General features: G+C 46.9%; 2 protein-coding genes across 2 annotated transcripts; both read right to left on the reverse strand.

The window, feature by feature from the left end:
* Nucleotides 1-939, reverse strand: LOC149862790 (olfactory receptor 13G1-like). Its single transcript, XM_090054110.1, has one exon. The coding sequence runs from the start codon at nucleotides 937-939 to the stop codon at nucleotides 1-3; it is 939 nt and encodes a 312-aa protein (XP_089910236.1).
* Nucleotides 940-17,243: 16,304 nt separating this feature from the next.
* On the reverse strand, nucleotides 17,244-18,179 carry LOC149862791 (olfactory receptor 13G1-like). The gene has a single exon (XM_090053290.1). The coding sequence runs from the start codon at nucleotides 18,177-18,179 to the stop codon at nucleotides 17,244-17,246; it is 936 nt and encodes a 311-aa protein (XP_089909416.1).
* Nucleotides 18,180-18,447: the final 268 nt, after the last annotated feature.

Raw genomic sequence — 18,447 nt, forward strand, 5'->3', positions numbered from 1 at the left:
TTAATTCATTTTGCAGAATAGAAGGATTTTGCTGAGGGCCACTTTGACCTCCTTGTTACGTAGGCTGTATATCAGAGGATTCAGCACAGGAGTAACAAGGGTGTACAGCACAGCCACCACCATCTTGTCCTTATCCATGGAGTAGCTAGAGGGTGGCTGGACATAGGTGTAGATGACAGTGGAGTAGTAGAGGCCAACCACAACAAGATGTGAAGAACATGTAGAGAAGGCTCTTTGCTTCCCTTCTGAACCCTGAATTTTCAGGATGCTTCTGATGATGAAGCCATAAGATACAATGATAAGCAAGAAGTTTCCCATGGCTAGGAAAATATCGGCCATGAAGTCCATAACTTCGTTGAGGTAAGTTGAGCTGCAAGATATTGCCAGCACAGCTGGGATCTCACAGAAGAAGTGCTGGATGAGGTTAGATCCACAGAACTCTAATCGTAGCATAAGCAATGTGTTCACTGTGGAATTGAAGGCTCCCACTGCCCAAATGCAGGATGCTATTGTGATACAGATATTCTTGGTCATGATGACTGAATAGTGTAGGGGATGACAGATGGCCATGTACCGGTCAAAGGCCATAGCAGTGAGGAGCATAAGCTCTGTTGCTGTTGAGAATGTGAAGGTAAAGAGCTGAGCCATGCAGCCACTAAAGGAAATGGTTTTCTTTCCCAGTATCATGTTCTGCATCATTTTGGGCAGAACAGAGAAGGTGCAGATAATGTCAATTAGAGCCAGGTTAGCAATGAAGAAGTACATAGGTTTGTGCAGAGGTGGGTGGAGGGCAATTGCCAGGATGATCAGGGAGTTGCCCTGGATGGAAGCCATGAAGAGGCACAGGATGACTCCAAAGAACAGACCCTGGAGGTGGGGATATTCAAAGAGTCCCGTCATGATGAACTCAGACACTGTGGTATGGTTCCTGGCTTCCATTTACTTAGGCATTTATTCTGAAATAATGAACATGGAGATGTAAATGATTGCAGCCAACTGAGAAGAAAAACAGCTATGCAGTTCATTAGAATTATGGGCAGGGCAAAAGCTATAAATGGATGCATGGATGTGTGGATGAATATATAACAGTGGATGAAAATATTTCAAAATATCTGCCCATTCAGTTCAGTTTTTCAGACATTGGTGTTTAAAATAAGCTGGATCCAGTCTGAGAAGTCACATCATCTGGGTCCCAGTGCTGCCTCAAGTTGACACATGCCACACACTATGCATATAGGATTGATCCTGTGTACAAGGCCCTGGATACCTGCCACAACATCAAGTCCTGGACCTGCACTGCCTGCAATACCCATGCAGGGCCAGGCTGGGACCTCCCCCCGCCCCACCACTGCATGCCAAGTCCAGGGTCACAGCTCCTGCTTCAGCCAGGCCAGGGTGGGAACCAAGTTTAACACAGATCCTGGAGCAGGCACTGTGTGTGGCACTATCCTGATCCAGCCAGTGGGGTTTGGATGTAGAATGTGGGGTTCTATCCACAGATTGCCCCATCCTTATGCCATATCTAACATCTACTCTGGCTGGTCTGGGACTGCATCACATGTAGCACCTGCTCTGGCCAGTCTGGGACCAGAGCTTCAGGCAGAATCTGCCCCAGAGTAGCTGAAGCAGGTTCTGCGTTTAGCTTGCATCCAAGAGTGGGCACCCCAGCCACTAGTTCTGGTATTTGGGTAAATTCCATTAATCTGGCACATGGACCACTCCCTCATTAGTCATCTGGCCCACAAGGCCATATCAGTTTGCCATCTCTGTCTTAAGGACATTCAAGATCAAGGTTTGGAAACCTACACCCTACAACCCAAATGTAGTCCACAAAGAGACTGGACTATTGCACCATGCGTTGCGAGGATTGAAGGCACACAAAGACAGGAGCACCTTCTCCACACTGTATTAAGCAGTCTTGTGCCACATTCTGCCAATCCCTTCTGTAGTCCTACTTTATCTACTGCCACTCCAGCAATCTGTGCTTTGTGCCCAGGATAAGTCTCTCACCACCAAATTCAATATGTCCCATTACCTCGGGTGACAGAAATTGGTGGCACTAGGAGAAAGTAATCAAAGACTGCAGTGGAAAGGAGCAAGAGGAGCCCTCAGTACAGAGCAGGGAGGGCTAAGGCACTAACTAGAGGATTGGTGGCCGAAAGTGGTGGACAGCCTGCCATTATAAGAAGTTCTACAGTCTGTACCAAAACCGAGCAATATAAAAACATGTAAACATTAAAAAAACCAAAAACAACCCACAGCCTTTTCTTAGTTACTGAAACCACATTCCTCCAGTTATGCAGTGATGGGAAGGTTAATAAAAATCTAGATGGTCTCAGCTGAAACCACTTTATATCATATTAGTTACAGAAGTATGGGCCCATCCACCTGAACTAGGCATACCATATAATCTGGAAATACTTTCATACAAGCACAGTTCAGAAATAATACACCTTCCATTATCTATATTAATTTAAAATGTCTGAGCTGTTCCGCACAATATTTTTACATTTAGGGGGAAACAAAACATACAAAGTGAGGTTTGTACTTTCCTTTTATTCACTGATATCAGTCAGGAATCATTCCCCTGAAAAGACGTAACTGAAAGTTCCCTTCATTAGAGCTATATTCATATGCATCTTTTAAATGACAGGAAGAAAGAAGAAACAAAATTTGATCTTTTTTTAAAGTGGTTACACAAGTAGATGCATCTGCATTTTTACATCTAGCAGGAATTTCAGGATTATTTGAATATACCCTTCTCTAGTGCAGGTACTATTGGCTTCTCCTTCACTGTGTTCAGCATCCTCTCCACCTGCTGTTGCCTATATTGCCATACTGAATATGCTCCCCCGCTATCCGGAATGAGGCTAGAGTGTTTCCATTATGTAAAATGGAGTGCCAGAGGGAATATAGATAAACATGTTGAAAGGAAGACAACCCCCATGGTCAAGATTTCTCCTAGAACAAGTCTGTTTAAAAATTTGTACCCATTGCATCACTTTACAGATTCTATTGCAAACTCTTTCAGCACTCACCCTATCTATTGACTCATTCACATCACCATTATAGCATTGTACCACCACTGACTTTAGATTCTAACCACAGTGAAATTCACAGGAACTCTGGGGATGGCTGTGAATTCAGACCAGATATTCTATGTATAACTCAGATCAGATCGCAGGCTAAATATCATTAACTCAGCTGGAGAAATGTGTATTTTTACATAGGACAGTGAGCTAAATTTCAGAGTAAGTAAACACAAAACTAAATAAAAATATAGGAGTGGAATTTATTTAACTTCTGTGTGTTTATATATATATATACACACACACACACATATATAAAATAATAATTACTATTATTATTATCATCATCATTATTATTTTATGTCAAATACCATTGACATCCAGTGGGAGATCCTGTGGTATTGAATGCCTTTGTACATCTTTAAATTCACAAGCCGAAGTACAAGTCATAAGACTTAATTTATTGATTCAAAAATTATTTCACTAATGTTAAAAATGAGGAGCCTTGTATATTTTACAAAGTATGTAAGAGACCATTTATACTTATTTTTATATATGATCATGGCAAGCCAGAAAAGAGTTTGATCTTAGATAAACAATGAATACCATTTGCCTAAGATGAAAGAAAGAACAAAAGAAATAAAGAACAGAGAATAAATTGGAAAAAACCTCACCTCTCTGTAGATGCACACCAATTAATTCCTTACAATGAAGGAGATGATAATTTAAATACTAACTTCAAGTGAGTTGTAAATGTCTGAGGATGATTCCCATTTTAAATAATCAGCGTCCACAAAAAAATTCTTCAGTCCCTTGTGAACCTGTCAAAGATTTCACTCAAACAATGCCTCAAAGGAGAAGAAATGTGCAAGTCATTTAAACTGGTCAAAAAAACATTTGCATTAAGTTAGCAAAATACCTCTACAAGTCTGTTATGAAGGCATATATCCTTTTATGAAATAACCTGATGAAAATATGATTTCCCCTACCTTTTTTTGTAAATCTGATCAAGTTTCTACCAACACAGATAGGGTTCATATTAATCTCTTAGGATGAAAGGAAAAACTTTCAGGGTGCAGTGATGGCCTCTTGTTAGATGACTGCTAGTTATGAGAGTGGCCAGAATTGAACCTTTCCTCCAGTGAGGTCTGAGGTTACTGGGACAGCCAGCAGCTGATCTGTGATCGAAATGAGCAAGGATTGAACCTTTCATCCAAAATGACTTATGATCACTGGGCCAGACTGAAGCTTCTCTGTGATCCAGACCAGGGGCTACTGAGTGCCTCCTGGCTCTGGGGAGGCACCAGCTGCCAATTGCTGGGGGGGAGGGGTTACCCGGAGGCTGATCACAACCACCAGCGTTTCTCAGGGCAGACAACGGCCGGTATTCCCCACTCCCTGCCTGGTGAGAGCCAATTGGGGAAGCGGGGGGCACATGCCCTCCCGTGTTCTCCCTACGTGTTGCCTATGATCCAGGCTGACTTCCCAGTCAGGAAATCAACCATACAGTGCCTCTGCTAATACTCTGGATTGGTCAGCTCCTGATACCCTGAATCGTTAATTCCCTATTGGCCTTTGGAAGTCAGTTAGCCAGACTGACATCTTGCAGGGTGGAAAATAGTGTAGTTCAGTAAATCCAGTGGGCTATATTCTGCGCTGAAGTTAAACCTATTTAGTGCATCAATTTCACTCAGTTTTACCAAACCCAGGACTGAATGTCAGGGGGCACATCTACACATGCAGTTACTGCTATATGGTTTTACTGCACAATAATTTGGCAGCAGATTTGCTCCTTCTGGCAGTATCCTGCTCCCGGCCTCCTCTAGCCCTGCTCCACTCCCCTGAAGCAGCCAGGGGGAGCTAGTGGCTCCAACCATACCTGCCTGGGGGCCACAGGCACTCTTTAAAACAGAGCGCCACATGGGGCTCCCTGGCCACCTGTGTTTCTGGCCCAGAGCAGTCTGCAGCATACTGGCATACCCCTTTCCAACTCTGTCTCCAGAGCCTGTGACCACTGGATAATGGCTGCTCCATCCCCAGACTGCAGGAGTGGTGACCAACACCCTGGGCTTCTCCTTGCTGCCCTGTTCATTGCACTTAACTGCTGTGGTGACTGCTGCCTGGCATTGGGCAGTCCCGGCCATATCCAGTCGCACTCTACTCTGTGCTGAATGGCCACAAGCTCACCACTGCATCTGAAGCCCCCTACCCCCATGCTGATGATAACCAGCCCCTGGTCCTTCACACAGACCCTGACAGGGATGCAGATGATGCACACCTGGATGCCACCACTCTATCCAGGAGCTCCTGGGGTTCCAGCCCTTGTGGGCCTGCCTGGCCATTCAGAACTGGTGGCTGCACATTGTCCAGCACACCTGGGACAATGAGCAGTGGTTGAACTCATTCTGGGTGACCTGGGCCACCTTCCTGGAGCTCCTCAACCAGGACCTGGATCAGCAGTCTACCACCTTGCAGCCACCCCTCCGCATGGAGACTCAGCAAGGTCATCACCATACTCAAATTTGTCACCCACCAGCCTCTGCTTTCAGTGACCTCTCCAGTGTGGGCAAAGTAACTACTGGGGAAGCCATCCTGGAGGTCTGTGGCACCTTCCAGGACATGCTGGGACACACTGTGTTCTTCATCCATGACTCCCTGGAACTGGTGGCAGGATTCCATGCCCTGGGCTTCTCCCAGGGCATTGAGGCCCTGGATCGTACCCACATCCCCATCATATGCCTGCCAAATAGTGACCACTCATGCTACAGCCAGTGGACTTTCATTCCATCATGCTGCAGGATGTTGAACTTCACCAGCGTTAACATCAGCTGGGCTGGCAGCACCCACGATGACCATCCTCTACATCTCTGCTTTGCCAGTCCCAGTGGAGAGTAGGCAATTCACACCAGGGTGCTGAACCTCCCGCTGGGGGAGGTGATGGTCCCTCTCCTTCTTATTGGGGAGGCGAACTTCCCCCCAGGTCATTGTCACAGCCTGTGTGCTGCATAACACCTGTGAGGCCCAGGGGAAGCTTTTCCATGAGTCATGGGTAGAGAGCAGTGAGCAGATACCTGGCAGTGGGAGTGCCAGATGTGGGAGCAATGACAGCAATGCCCCACCCCATGGCCCAAGGCTCCTGGCAAGCCATACACACAGGAATGGGGACCAGGGCAACAGGTGCAAGAGGCACTGGAGGATCACCTGCACTTGCACCCCTTGCTGTAGACTACCTCGATGGTTGGCCATGGACCCCAGCCCCAATGCATACCCCCAGCCCCATACTCACTGTGGACAATTTTCTGGAAATCATTTTACTCCCCTCCACAAACACATATCCCATCTGAGCCCTTCTCCTGAACCACAGAGCCTCTCCACCCCACCCAAATCAAACAGACTGCCCCCACCTTCTTCCCAAATCCCAGAGCCCCTTCACCAACCACCCCACCCACCACCGATATAAAGCACCCTCTTCCCCATACAGACCATGTACATTGTGTGCCCTCCTGGAGTGGGGGACAGGAGTGCAGGCACCTACGGGGGGAGCCCAAGGACAGGTGTCCAGCACTCTGGCCTTCGATCACGTCACCACAGGTCCACCTACCACAGTGAGGCTGGCATGGGTGGTTAGCCCACCTAGGGCCAGGGCCAGGGCCAGCAGGGCGTGCACATGGTGCTGCCCCCACTATGGGCAGCTCCTGCACAGGGGCAACATGGAGTCTAGGTGAGTCTTGTGGAGGTGGGGGGCAGGTTGTGGGGATAACTAGCAGGGAACCCAGGCAGGTGCCAGGGCAGGGGCCCTATCTATTGGAGGCACTGCTGCACATCAGCCCAAGCTTACTAGGGGGCTTGTGGCTGGGCAGCAGGCGGTTGCCAGGGTGCAGGTAGGGCTAGGATCAGGGGCTGGGCATGGGCAGGATGAAAGAGACTGCCAGAGCCAGGAAGATGTCCAGCACCCAGAGCTCCATCTCTATGGCCTCCACTGCTCTGGCCATGATGGCAGTCTGCTGCTCCTGGGTCTCCAGCATCCTCTCAAGAAGGGCAATGTGCCTCTCCTCACTGGCCAGGAGCAGCCACCAGATCACCCCTAAACCTGCTGTTTTCCAGGCTAAATGATCAGTCCTCCCGGGTCCTCTCCAGGTCAGCCACACACCAGGCCCACAAGTCTGTCAGCCACTCCTCTGCCATGGTGACCAGCTGGTCCAGCAACCAGGTCCAGTCCTGAGTTTGCTGCTGCTGGAATTGGTGCATATGGAAGGCCCAGGCTGAGGCTGGTGGTGATTCATAGACATTGGGGATGGAAAGGACATTGAAGATCATCAAGTCTAGCCCCCTGCCCCAGAGGCAGGAAGTCAGCTAGGGTCAAAGAATCCCAGCAATATAAACATCCAAACATTTCTTGAAAGAGTCCAGAGTAGGTGCCTGCACCACTTCTGGAGGAAGGCTATTCCAGGCCTTGGGGACTCAGACAGTAAAGAAGTTTTTTCCTTATGTCCAGTCAAAAACAGTCACAGAGGAGTTTATGACCATTGGTCTTTGTTATCCCTTGGGGTGCTCTAGTGAACAGACGCTCCCCAAGATCCTGATGCACACCCCTTACATACTTATAGGCAGCCACCAGATCCCCCCGCAAGCCTATGCTTTTCCAAGCTGAAGAGTCCCATGGCTCTCAGCCTCTCATCATAAGGCCTATTTTCTTGCCCTCTGATCATGTGCATGGATCTTCTCTGGACTCTCTTAAGCTTCTCTACATCCTACTTGAATTCTGGAACCCAGAATTGGATGCAGTACACCAGCTGCGGCCTCAGCAAGGCCAAGTACAGCGGAAGGATGACATCCTAGATTTCACAGATTTCATAGACATTAGGGCTGGAAGGGACCTTGGAAAAGCATTGAGTCCAGCCCCCTACCCCAGAGGCAGGAAGCCAGCAGGGGTCATAGGATCCCAGAAAGATAAACATTCAAATTTCTCTTTAAGGTGTTCAAAGTAGGTGCTTGAACCACCTCCAGCAGTAGTCAATTCCACACTTTGGGGGCTTAGACTGTAAAGAAGTTCTTCCTTATGTCCAGCCTGAAATGGTCCTGAAGAAGCTTGTGACCATTTGACCTTGTTATCCCCTGGAGCACTCTGGTGAACAGACATTCCCCCAGATACTGGTGAACACCCCTGATAAACTTATAGGCGGCCACCAGATCACCCCTAAGCCTGCTCTTTTCCAGGCTGAAGAGTCCCATAGCTCTCAGCCTCTCATTATAAGGTCTGTTTTCCTGACCTCTAATCATGTGCATGGCTCTCCTCTGCACTCTCTCAAGCTTCTCCACATCCTTTTTGAATTGCAGAGGCCAAAACTGGACACAGTATTCCAGCTGTGGCCTCACCAAGGCAGAGTACAATGGGAGAACGACATCCTGGGATTTGCTTGAGAAGCATCTATGAATGCAGGCCAACATTTTGCTTATTTTACTAGCCACAGCATTACATTGAAGACTCATGTTCATCTTGTGGTTAATCATGGCCCTCAAGTCCTTTTTGTCCATAGTGCTAGCCAGCATAGCACTGCCACACCTATAAGCATGCTATGGGTTTTTCTTCCCAAGGTAGAGAACCTTGCATTTTTCACTGTTAAACACCATCAGAGTCTCATCTGCCAATTTCCTGAGTTTGTCAAGGTCAGCCTGGATCACCCTCCTTTCCTCAGGTGTGGACGCTTTACCCCAGAGTTTGGTGTTGTTGGCAAACTTGGCCAGTCCGCTTCTGATACCAATATCCACATAATTAATGAAGATGTTGAATAGCATCGGCCCAAGGACAGAGCCTTGAGGGAACCCACTGGTCACAGAGCACCACAATGATCGACTTCCATCAACAACCACCCTCTGGGTCTGACCATGGAGCCAATTCCACAGTCAGTGGATCGTGGTGCAGCTGAAGCCACAGTTGGCCAGTTTTGCCAAGAGGTGATCATGGGATATCAGATTGAAGGCTTTTTTAAAGTCAAGATATATAACATCAATATCCTCTCCCTTGTCCAGGTGATAGGTCACCTGGTCATAAAAGGAAATAAGATTGGTCAAGCAAGACCTACCCACAACAAACCCGTGCTGGCTATCCCTTAGCAAGTTGCCCTCAGCCAGTTAATCAAGAAGGGTCTCTGATAATTTTATCCAGAATCTTGCTGGGGATTGAGGTCAAGCTGAGTGGCCTGTAATTCCCAGAATCTACTTTCCACCCTTTCTTGAAGATGGATACTACATTGGCCTTCTTCCAGTCTTCAGGTACTTCACCTGAGTGCCAGGAGTTTTAAAATATTTTTGCAAATGGTTGGGCTATGACATCTGCCAGCTCCTTGAGTACTCTAGAGTATAATCTGTCAGGACCAGGTGGCTTGAAGATTTCCAGCCTCTCAAGGTGTTCCTTTAGAAGGTCTACACCAATGCTGGGTGTAGATACACCCTCACCCTGGCTGTCCTGCATCATGAGAGGCAGGGCAGTCCCTTTGGACTGATGAAAGATGGACTCGAAGTACCCATTAAGCAGGTTGCCTTTTCCTGGGTGTCAGTAATCAGTTGTCCCATTTGGTTCAGCAGGGGTCCAATGTTACTCTTGCTTTTTTTCCAACTCCCTATATATCTGAAAAAGGAGTTTTTATTATGCTTGATATGTGAACCCAGATGGAGTTCAGTTACAGCCTTGGCTTTCCTGGTCCACTCCCCGCAGGCATGGACCAGTGCTGAGTACTCCTCCTTGGTGGTTATTCCAGCCTTCCATCATTTATAAGCCTCTCTTTTTAGGCAGAGGAGTCCTTAAGTTCCCTGATGAGCCAAGGGGATTTCTGTGCCCTTTTGCTACCCTTCCTCCAAGATGGGATGGGCAACCTTTGTGCTGTCAGGATCACTCCACTGAAGAGCAAACACCCCTCTTGGACTCCTCTTTCTGTCAAGTCATGGGTCCTTTAGTGCCTTGACAGTGAGCCTCCTGAACTTGTTGAAGTCAGCTTTCCTAAAGTCAAGGACTTCTGCATTGTTGACTTGCCAGCTTTGTGATGGATAGTAAAGGTGATCAGCTCATGGTCACTATCACCCAGCTTTCCATCAATAATTAGGTCACTGACTAGATCATCCCCTTTGGCGAGTACCAGGTCCAGCAACACTTTACCTCTTGCCAGCCCACAGACTTCTTGAGTCAGATAGATCTCATCCACGCATGTGAGGGAGCTTTGCAACCAATCATATTTGGCTGAGTGCTTTTGCCACAAGATGTCCAGGTATTTAAAATCTCCCATGATAACCATGCACCTAGACCATAAAGCCTCAGCCAGTTCCTTGGCAAATTTCTGGTCCTGCTCTTGTTTCTGCTTAGCAGGTCTGTAGAAGACTCCTACCATGATGTCCCCTGTGCCACATTCCCCATGTATTTTAACCCAGAGGGACTCCAGTCATCCTCCCTGGGTGCCAGTGTCATTCTGCAGGGACGTGTAGCTTTCCTTGACATAGAGAGATACACCCTCACCCCTTTTACCTGCATGATCTCTCCTGTACAGGATATAGCCATCTATACCTGTGTCCCAGTCATAGGTGGTGTCCCACCAGGTCTCCATTATCTCCATGAGATCATAGTCTTTCTTGCTTAGCAGGAGGACCAGTTCATCCTGTTTGTTCCCCAAGCTCCTAGCATTGCTGTACAGACATGTAAGTGTCCCATTGGAAGACCTAGGCTTCCTTGCACTCCCAGGCAGACACTGCTCCAGAGCTAGGGGAGGTGTGGGTTCCCCTTGGGTGCCCTAACCTGCTGGTTATTCAGTAGTTGCCCTAGTGGGCTTGCATTAGCGGTTATCCACCCATGCCTTGTCGGGTTTACTTTAAATCCCATTCAAGCAGGGCAGCCAGTCTGGCTGAGAAGACCCTCCTCCCCAGCAGAGTGAGGTTGAGGCCATCTTTTCCCAGAAGACCACTGCATCTCTTACCAAAGAGTGGACTGCAATCATGGAAGCTGAAGCCTTCACAATGACACCAGTGCTAGAGTCTCTGGTTAACTACCTCAATCCTCCCCTCTCTCCTCAGCCCATAGCCCAAAACCAGGAGGATCAAGGAAAACACCACTTGTGCCTCTAACCCCTTAAGCCCTGCTCCCAGAGCCCTGTAGTGCCTCATGAGCTGGCTGGGATTGCTCCGAGCCATGTCATTCATGCCCACGTGGATAAGGAGTATAGGGTAGCGGTCAGTGGGCCAGATGAGTTTTGGGATCCTTTCAGCTATGTGACCCTGAAGGCACATCCCCACAAGTAGTTGTTGCCTCTCCCCTGCATGCAGCTGTTGGATCTGTAGAGCCAGGAAAAAGAAGTTTTTTGTGGAAGTTTGCACATTTCTGCACTATATCAGGAGGTGTGACTAGGCCACAATACCTGACTGCATTAATCTCTAGTAGAATTCACAATCAATTTCTGCCATGTATAAAATTAACCATTCATCAAAATGACCGCAAGTCATCACTCAATTACACCAACTAGCAGAATAGTTCAGGGATACTGGTAGCACAAAGGAATACAGCATTGCAGAATCATGTCCAAAAGTTGCTTCTAATATAGACCAGCTTTACATCAACTTAAGTGAGAACAGGCAGAACCTTCGAATGAAAGACAATGTACAGAGAGATATATGATGTACATGAATGGGAAATTCTTCAGCATTTTGATTGATATTTTCATGAATGCAATCTTATACTATTCTCAGTGTTTATATCAGACTTAAGGATTGGACTGCTATGTTTTCCCGGGACTCTGCCCACTTGGAGTTTCTAATGGGAGGAACCAGATGGTTGGTCTTAGAAGGATCACTTTTTCCATTGTGGCTGCCATCTTTCCAGTCTGTTGCAACCTCAGGGCCCACCATGACTGCACAGATCCCTCTTGTTCCCTGATTCTCAGAGGAATCCTGACCAAATCAAGAGACAGAACCAAGCTGACATCACTCCCTCCACGTGCTTGGACTTAACCCAGAACACCTGCCTTATGAGCCTTGGGTTCCTGCTGGGCTTCCCGCCTTTCCCCAGTAGAAATCATTTTCATTCCCTGCCTTTTTGTTTGTTTGTTTTTTGCCACTCTCTCCCTTTTCTGTGTTCATTTGCCTCTGCACATCTTAGCCTTTAGAACAGTTTGTCACAATTCTGTGAGATTGGATCAAAAAGGATACTCTTAAATGTCCCAGTGCTGATACTAAAAGTTTGCCTGTCACATTTTATAATTCCCTTCCTCATCTTAAACCAGCTTTTTTCCTTGCCCTGCATCTACCTCTGTTGGGAGGATCACCAGAATCTCACTTCTTTAATGGTGAGATGCTCACTGCAATTCCCAATCTTAATATATTCATAGGAACCTTATCCCTATTTATTCTTGTGCTAAGACTGTCTTAATGTTTAAATAATTCTTCCTCCTCTTGTTTTCACTTAGTGGCTTCTAAAAGTTCAGTTTGTGATCAACTCTGAGTTACCTGACAAAAGTGCAGGAGTGATTCTATTGCCTATTCTGAGCAGCGTGGGTAACACATGTGCTCCACAGACATGTATATTGGCTGGTTCCAATCATTGTGGCACTTAGGCACTCAAAGTGAGTGTCACAGGGGCAATCGGGTAAAAGAGCCCCGATCCATACACTTAGGGCCCCCAGGGTGAAGACCAAGCATGAAAGAGAAAGAAATAATAGAAAAAAACAATCACCTGCAGCAGGGCCCTCGACACAGCCGGAGAGAAGAAGGGAATCCACGTGGGTTGTAATCCGCACCTTTATTCAGCTGAGACCAGCCGGTGACATTATCAGCAATCACTGGCCAGTGGGAATAAAGAGGACCACCAATGAAGATTGGGGAGGAGAGCAGGAGAGAGTCAGTGGAGACTCTCGGCACCAACAGTGGCAGATGTGTCCAGTGAGAAAGAGAGCCTGTGGAGGCTCCCTGCACCAACAGCAAGCAGTGTACGGAGGAGGATAGAGGTGGAGGCTCTCTACACCAGTGGAAGCTGGTGTGCCCAGGAGACAAAACAAACAAAGAAGGCTCTCTGTACCAGTGGAGACTGGTGGGAGCTGCAGGAGAGAGAACCTGGCAGGGCAGTGTGAGGGAGAGAAGGAGCCAGCAGTCTCCAGGGCTCTCCACCGGAGCGGAGGGCCGCTGGTCACGAGCCTGCAGGCCCAAGGTACTAGGCAGGGATCCACCTTTCCCAGGTGTGTGGGGAAGGGAGAGGCCGGTACTCACGGGGCCGGCATAAAAGAGAGGCTGGAGCCGACACGCGGCAGCAACGCGGAACCAGAAGTAAGCTGCGGAGGGGATGGAGCCAGCCAGAGGACGTTGTGGAGGATGCGAGCCGCTCTGAGTCGTGGTAGAAACCTTTGGAAAAAGGATAAGTCCCAGGGTGGTTTTTGGGCCCCATTGGCTGGTCCTTGAAGGGCATCAGACTGTTTTGTTTACCGGCCGGGAGCGGCTGGGACCCGGCTGGGACCAGGAAAGACTGCAGGGCACAGGAAAGGGGATGCCTCAGGTGACATCAGGGAAAAATGACTCCATGAGTTGCATTTGGCAGCGTGAGGGGAGTAAAGGCCCAGAAAAAGAAGCCTTAGCTATCCCTGGCCAGACAATAAACCGTGCCCCAGAGAGTGCCCAGTGGTCTCTCTGGACCTGGCTGGAGGCAGCTTAGGCCAAGAGAAGGCTCTGTTGAGGCTAGATAGTGGTTGCTAAGCCACCATAGGAGAAAGTGCTGAGGACATAAAACTTAAGAAAACATCAGTGTCAAGAGCACTGTGGTATTGGAGGAATGGCCGATAAGATCCAGTGGCCCACTGAAGTTGGCATGAAGCTGGGGTGTAGGGTAGGTGGAGCTCCACAGATGGCCATCTAGAGGACTATTCACTGCTGAGGAGCCCCAGATGTGTTGCCCCCCGCCCCCCACTGAGGTTCCATTCAAAGTCATGGCAGATGAGTTTGGGGGTGGCCCCCTTGGTGACAAGCATCTTCCTCAGGGTCTACAAGAAACTTTAGGATGACCATCACCAACCATCTGTGCCAAGGCAGCATGCGAACAGCTATTCAAGGCCAGGTGGTCATAGTGAGTAATAGAGTTACTCCTGCACTTTAGTCAGGTATCACCCAATTAATCATGAGTTGCCCTTTTCATGGCCACAAAGTGAAATAGTAGTCCACCCTTGATCTCAATATTTATTGAAAGTATAAGTATATGCTTCCTGTCCAAAAACAATAGCTTAAATTAATCTAAACTGTGGGTCCCTGTAGACATGCAGGATGCCTGCTTTGATGCACTGTAGTTACAACGTATTGAAGCAGACTCAGTTAATTAGCCTACTCCAGAAGCTTCAGCCTCTCAAGCATTCAGCATCTCCACTTTTCAAAATGGCAGGGAGAATGCTTTAACTATAGCTTGTGTTGGGGCACTAGGGGGTGCTCCTTCACTGAGCCACCCACCTCACGGCACCCAAACACCCTCCAGGCTCCAAGTTCCTCCCTGGGAGCACCTTGCATCTGGCAGACCACCTTCCCCGCAGCACACACGCTAGATTTGGGGTACAGCCATCACCACCCAGGGACGGGCTTGATTCTGGCACTGTGCCCCCTGGGAAATACAGGCCTAGTATCCCTCAAGGGTACTTAACTGACTTCAAGAATGTGAGGTGCTTCCCTCAGTCAGAAGCACACAGTGGTCTCCCTTAGTCAGCCAAACCCAGCAAACCCCAAGGCATAATCTAGACCCACTCCCAAAGAGTCTCCCATGCTAAGTACAAAGAAGAACTTTATTGGTTACAAGGAGTAGGATTGGAGTAGGGTACAGAGTTGAGTAGTATCAGAGAAATCCCATAGAGCAAACAGGGTGGCTGGAGTAGCCTCTGATCATGCATCTGAGTTACTGCAAGCTATATATCTAGTTAGATCTGAAGTAGCTTACTCATAAGTATCATCCAGAGGCAGGTGGAGATTCCCTCTGGAGGCAGGTAGTTCATTGATCATGAATTTCAAAAGAGAGAGCAAGTTTCAGATGGTCCAGCTCCTCTCTTGCTCTCTCTCTGAGTTTTCCTCGTGGCTGCTGCCCCTTCCTCCTGGGCATTCTTTAACTTATATAGCCGTTATGACCTCATTTACCTGGTCCAATGGAGGCCAGCACCTGTTGGCTGTCAGCCAACCAATTTGAAATGCATCACTGGTTGCTAGGTAGACTGGCAGTCTCTAGCCCACCATGGAGCCCAAGCCCCTCACCCAGGTATGTGATGCCAGTCACATAGGCAGAGGGAGCAGCTTTCCCCCTCTTCCCTCAGGAATGTATCCAGCTCAGGTTACCTAACCAGGTAGGGTAAGGTGTGTACACTCTGCAGGGCCCAAACTGTCACAGAGCAAAGTTTTTGGGGAGAAACAGAGGTGGCCTTCTGCCACATAGCTCATCTAATGAGCTTTAGTTAAAGAGCCCTGACATCATCTTTTAGCACAGAATGCTGAATATGCAAGATGCTGGAGGCACTTTAATTAAAGAAGCTCCTGAGGGCTGTTCTAATTAAAGTGTCCATCCTCTGAGCATCTGTAAAGATGACTTGGGGCTTTCTTCCCTGCCCTTCTGGAGGTGAGGAGGGGGAGGGAGGGGGAAGGAGAATTAATTTACCTTGGTGACAACAGAATTTAAAAAATCTCATGATTTCTAACCCCTTTTCAGATGCTTCTTAACTGATATCTCCTCCCTTTCTCTGTTTCTTTCATAGATTTCATAGACATTAGGGCTTGAAGGGACCTCAGAAGATCATTGGGTCCAGCCCCTTGCCCAAGCGGCAGGCAATCAGCTGGAGTTAAATCACCCCAGCAAGAGAAGCATCCAAGTGTTTCTTAAAGGTACCCAAAGTAGGTACTTGCACCACTTCTGGGGGAGTCAATTCTAGGCTCTGGAAACTCAGACAGTAAAGAAGTTTTACCTTATGTCCAGTCTAAAATAGTCTTCCAGCAGTTTGTGACTGTCCCAATTCCTTATATAGTTACAGGCTGCCACCAAGTCACCCCTGAGCCTTTGCTTCTCCAGGCTGATGAGTCCCATGCCTCAGCCTCTCCTCCTAAGATCTGTTCTCTTGACATCTAATCATGTGTGTGGCTCTCCTCTGGACTCTCTCAAGTTTCTCCACATCCTTCCTCTCCTTTCTTCCTTCCATTGTTCTTACCCCGCCTGAGATTTTAATTTAAGGTTTAAAAGACATGTAATGATGGATTTAAAAGGGGATGGCAGGGTAGATTTGCACCTAACAAAAGTTGATATAACTATATTAGAAAAGATGTTAAACACATATTTTAAAGGAGAACCATAAACAGTAATTTGATATGATACCTTTGACCACAGTAGATTTAATATAATAGAAAACAACCAAAGGAGTTCATTTTATTAACATCTTATCCACAGCCTATATTTTTCAAATAGAAGTTCATTATGTTGACTCTATTTGAACAGCAGCCCTAAATGAGAATAAATTTAATTTTGACAAATGCCTGTTTATTAAAATCCGGAACCTAAATAAGACACATAGATAAGTAAAATTCAAACATCAAGCAAAATATGTTTCAATATGGTTTGGACTTTTAATATTTCACAAAAAATAAAGAACAAAGAAAGGGCCAAGTTTTATTGCTCTTTGTTTTTCTGCATGTGCACTGAGGGAATGATCCTATATTGAAAGCATAGTGCTACACAGTGGGCCCTATTATATCTCTGATAGGACATCATGAACAATTAATGTTACTGGAGGCACAATACACACGTGGCATAAACTGCTGCACTATACTCCACTTCTATTTTTGTGTCATTAATTTATAGCCAGATACTATTTAACATGTTAGACATCTAACAGTAAATCCATCACTAATTCTATTTTGTTAACATAACACTCTCTCAAATGAGCCAAAAAAAAAAAAGCAATGAGGAGGAGGATGACACACTCACTTTTTGCTTTATCCTTACCCACAGACTCAAGTAAAGTAGAAAAAAATCACATGTAAGAGCCCAAAGTCTACTAATATGTTTAACAGGAGAAATAGAACCTGGCCACTAGGGGATAAAAACAAAGGAGAATTTCAGCTAATATAAAGATGGATGTTAACCAGTTAAAGCCCAGCATAATGCAGTATTTCACATCAGATGTGGACCCAGAATAGATGTCGTATGGTCACAAGGAATTGAGTTCACTATTGCCAATATTAATTTCTCTTGCAGAATGGAAGGATTTTCCTGAAGGCCGCTTTGACCTCTTTGTTGCGCAGGCTGTAGATCAGAGGATTCAGCACAGGAGTCACAAGTGTATAGAGCACAGCCACCATCTTGTCCTTCTCCAGGGAGTAGCTGGAAGGTGGGCGGATGTAGGTGTAGATGATAGTGGAGTAGTAGAGCCCAACTGCAACAAGATGTGAGGAACATGTGGAAAAGGCTCTTTGCTTCCCTTCTGAACCCTGAATTTTCAGGATGGTCCTGATGATGAAGCCATAGGACATGGTGATTAGCAAGACATTCACCATAGCTAGGAAAATATCGGCCATGAAGGCCATGACTTCACTGAGGTAAGTTGAGCTGCAGGACAATGCCAACAGAGGTGGGATCTCACAGAAGAAGTGCTGTATGAGGTTGGGCCCACAGAAATCTAGACGCAGCATGAGCAGTGTGTTCACTAGAGAATTGAAGGCTCCAACTGACCAGATACTAGCTGCTAATGTGATACAAACTTTCTTGGTCATGATGGTTACATAGTGTAAAGGATGACAGATGGCCAGGTACCGGTCAAAGGCCATGGCCGTAAAGAGAACAAGCTCTGTTGCTCCTGCAAATAAGAAGGTAAAGAGCTGAGCCATGCAGGCATTAAAGGAGATTGTTTTCTTCCCCAGTATCAGGTTCTGCATCATTTTGGGAAGTACATTGGAGGTACAGAAAATGTCCAGTAGAGCCAGGTTAGCAATGAAGAAGTACATGGGTTTGTGCAGAGGTGGGTGGAAGACAAGAGCCAAGATGATTAGAGAATTTCCCTGGATGGCAACCATGAAGAGGCACAGAATGACTCCAAAGAATAAACCGTGGAGATGGGGATAACCAAAGAGCCCCTCCAAGATGAACTCAGAAACCCTGGTGTTGTTATTAGATTCCATTCATGAAGGCACTCCTTCTATAAGAATGAAAATGGAGATGTAAATGATTGCCAACTAACAAGACTTTTACAAGTAACAAATGACTTTTTAAATTTTGTTATAAAAATGTTAAAAGCAGAGAGTAAAGATGAGGAAGGTTATTGCTTTGAAGGGACTGGGCATTCAATCAACAACAACAAAAAAGCTTTTATAAGCAAAAAAAAGTGCCTTTATAACAAGGGATTGACATGCCTTTCATCCTTCTCACATGCCCTTCATGTAGTTACAT

This window comes from Crocodylus siamensis, chromosome 6 (assembly GCF_052110815.1).
Source record: "Crocodylus siamensis isolate JL-2025a chromosome 6, ASM5211081v1, whole genome shotgun sequence".
In the NCBI taxonomy this organism is placed as follows: domain Eukaryota; kingdom Metazoa; phylum Chordata; order Crocodylia; family Crocodylidae; genus Crocodylus; species Crocodylus siamensis.